At 42.6% G+C, this 3,129-nt stretch overlaps 1 protein-coding gene across 1 annotated transcript; it reads right to left on the reverse strand.

The window, feature by feature from the left end:
• Positions 1-858: 858 nt before the first annotated feature.
• T265_14203 (hypothetical protein) lies at positions 859-2,016 on the reverse strand (the record flags this gene model as incomplete). The annotated part of the gene is made up of 2 exons (XM_009172510.1): positions 859-1,052; positions 1,828-2,016. Coding segments are annotated over 2 exons (381 nt in total), but the record flags the coding sequence as incomplete, so codon positions are not given.
• Between the last annotated feature and the right edge of the window lie 1,113 nt (positions 2,017-3,129).

Consider the following 3,129-nt stretch of genomic DNA (forward strand, 5'->3'; position numbering starts at 1 on the left):
GTCCGGAGACTGGTTATTCTAAATACCGCACATGACATCGAATGGACGGATTTGTGGTAAGCCTGTGACGTAGAGAACGAAGCCATGCCCTGATTGGTCGGAAGGTCAGCCAAACAGGATAAAGCGTTTTGGCTCGGCGCTTCCTGCTCGCTTACGAAGGTTTTGGTGTGTCCTTGTGTCCTCAATAACCCCATAATCATAGTTGTAATAATTTTACCTTATTTCCATCAAAGTGAATTTTGATATAACACAATGAGCGGAACAGGAAGCTGATAACCGACAGAAGTTGCCATACTGTTCGCAAAACAACCTACTGGAGTAGAAAGTGTTTCATCTAGTCAGCATTTTATTTGACCTTTACGACCACTTTTCTCACATAATTCTGAATGACTTTTTTTCCTAAGTTTGAAGAGCGCCAACCATTTTCCGGCCTAACAACTTTTCGGCGCTAATATGTGGTTCGCTTTTTGGTACAGTGTATATGAGACGAGGTTCAGTAAATGCGCCTTCGGTTGTGGTGCGGTGATCTCGGTACAAATTGATTTGAACCAGGCGTCGGCTGGTTTATCGTCCGTCATACATCAACGAGACGTTCAGCAATTTATAGGCATGAAAAAACTGGATAGGTGATTCCTGTGTTTCATTACCTGACTTCAAGCTCGCGGAAAAAAAAGCAGCAGTTTATCACCAATCGATTGGTGAGTTTCCGTCTATCATTTGCTGTCTTACAAAAGCACAGCAACTTTACTGACGTTTGTCTCTTGTCAGTGACGAGACAGGTACTGAAGTTTGGACAGGTTTATGGAAAGACAAAACATACAAGGGGAAACTGAATGGTTACGAGTTACAAAACGTACCTGTTCGCTTAAACTTCTTTCCACATCTTGGTCCATATAATCCATTACCTCGGGTTTGGCCAAGCGAGCCAACTCCTCGTGTGACAGGTTCACAACTTGTAGACGTTCAGCAAAACTGGTCCTCTTCTTAAATGAATCGCGTGTTGATTTTGTGCTAGTCGAGGAGACTTCTTCTACCTCTTGAGCGGTGGTTCTCTGAAATTTTAGTAGGAGGGTTTGGGGTGTCCCATAACAGATACAACAATAAATAATTGGAGTACAAGCCGAGTCTCACAGTTTAAATGTGAAATAGGTCAAAGCCATGGGGTATGTGAAGTAAACCTTTGACGACGCACCCTACTATTCGAAGGTTGCTGAAAACTCTAACTCTTTGCTACTGGTTCTGATGTTCTTGGGTCTAATCTGATAGGCGTACTCATCAAGTGTTCCTCAACCTTAGTTGTCTAGTTGCAGCGCATGGTAAGCACATCTGTCCTTATTTGCTCAAAGCATATCGGTTGGAAGTAGCTCAGGCGAGTCCGCAGTGACGTGTACCATTGTGTCCACGCCATGTTATCGGTTGCGCCGACCATGCCTGGCCACACGAACAAGTCACTTATTTTAGAAAATATTAAAGGAGGCAGGTGTATAAATACGTACGGCTTAAACACACCCACCGTTAGGGACTGGGCAGGCAGTAAGTTATTTACTAAAAGTTTCATTCTAACTTGATCAACCCAAGTTTTTTGTCCATGAAAAAATGTCTGTTTGGCGAAGTCTATTATACATTAGATATCCATCAGATCTAATCGCCTTAACTGCTGATAGCCTTAATCATACAAGTTTAAAGGAACAAAATACAATGTGAGAGGAATTCCACCTCCTAGTGGCCTACCGGCTAAGTAGCCACGGCTTGCAAGGGTAATTTACCCAACTACAAAATACCAAACCAAAAGTAGTATATCGTTCCTTGAGGAATTAACACACTCACCCCATGATCCTCAAAAATCAACCTCAGCGGAGGTCGTGGAGGTGCGTATTTTTCCATGGGCTCGGCCACTGTGATTGACTCAAACTCGGTGGCTTCCCGTAGCTTTGATCGATGACTTTCGACGGTAACACCTTCTGCGATGTCCTGGTGAGCGCGAACTTTCTGAGGCGACTGAATATCCCCATTCATGACCCTGCTGAGAAAGAAGGACATTGTGTAGAAGAAAGATAACCATAAACAACAGGTAGGAGAACCAGTTTATAGTTTTCCACTTATAAAAATTTGTAAACCTGACGCAGCTATACCAGTTAAGGTACACCATTTCATGAACACAGAGGGAAGGTTACTCCAAAGTAATGAGTGAGTAAATTTATGTGCAACTTTATTAGGAAGTATCGTGAAAAAATTGAGGCAAGTCGAGCTTTTTGTGAAACCTTGCTTCAAAAAACGAGCGCCTCATACCAAAAAAACCCACTAGAGAAGAGCCGCTCCTGCCGGAGTGGTCGAGGCCAGGTTATAACCAAATGCACGGAACTTTCATCTTTTGCGAAAGACTCGAATGTCTAATGATCCACTTGAAGATTTCCTTTCCGTGACTTGAATATGGGTAGTGTTATATCGTGCCTGAATACGAGTTACACACACTGGTGATCATTCAGTGATGGCCAAACGGTGGTGCCCAACCACTGACCGGGAGGTTACGAGACCGAAATTTCATGAATTGCGTGAGATGCACGCTGCTTCTGATTCTCGAAAAGGATGAAACAGCTATACAGTGTCTCTCTGCTTTTCAGCATAGATTAGCTTCTCTTAAGTGGCCTAATTTTAGTTGAAAATGGCCAGATCCCCTCACAACTCTAATCTTTAAGCAGGTCTTACAAGGCGCATATGCTAGATCCCAAACATTTTGAAACATACTCATATATAACCCGTGGTAAGGTTGGATGTTGACAACAGAATTTTTGATAAACTTGCGAATACCCAGAATAATTGGGTTCATTTTTTGAATGCGTTGTGTGGTCCGCTGGAATAGGATCACCGGTAGAACTTGGTCCATTCTGGAAGGCAGTTCGTCCCTTAAAAGGTTAGGAATATCTATTCTCTTATGTGAGCACCGGAGTCAACTGTCCAGCTTTCTAAGAAATCCGTTATGCCTATTTTCTGTAATTTTAAGTATTATTTTCACGCAAATGGAATTCTACAAGAAACTATTGCGTGAGTGGTCCAAAACTACTTATTGAGTGGCTTTTCATAAGTCTCCAAATCATCCCATTGTTTCTGGTCTACATCACTTAACAGTCC

Source organism: Opisthorchis viverrini (genome assembly GCF_000715545.1).
Source record: "Opisthorchis viverrini unplaced genomic scaffold opera_v5_157, whole genome shotgun sequence".
Classification (NCBI taxonomy): Eukaryota; Metazoa; Platyhelminthes; class Trematoda; order Opisthorchiida; family Opisthorchiidae; genus Opisthorchis; species Opisthorchis viverrini.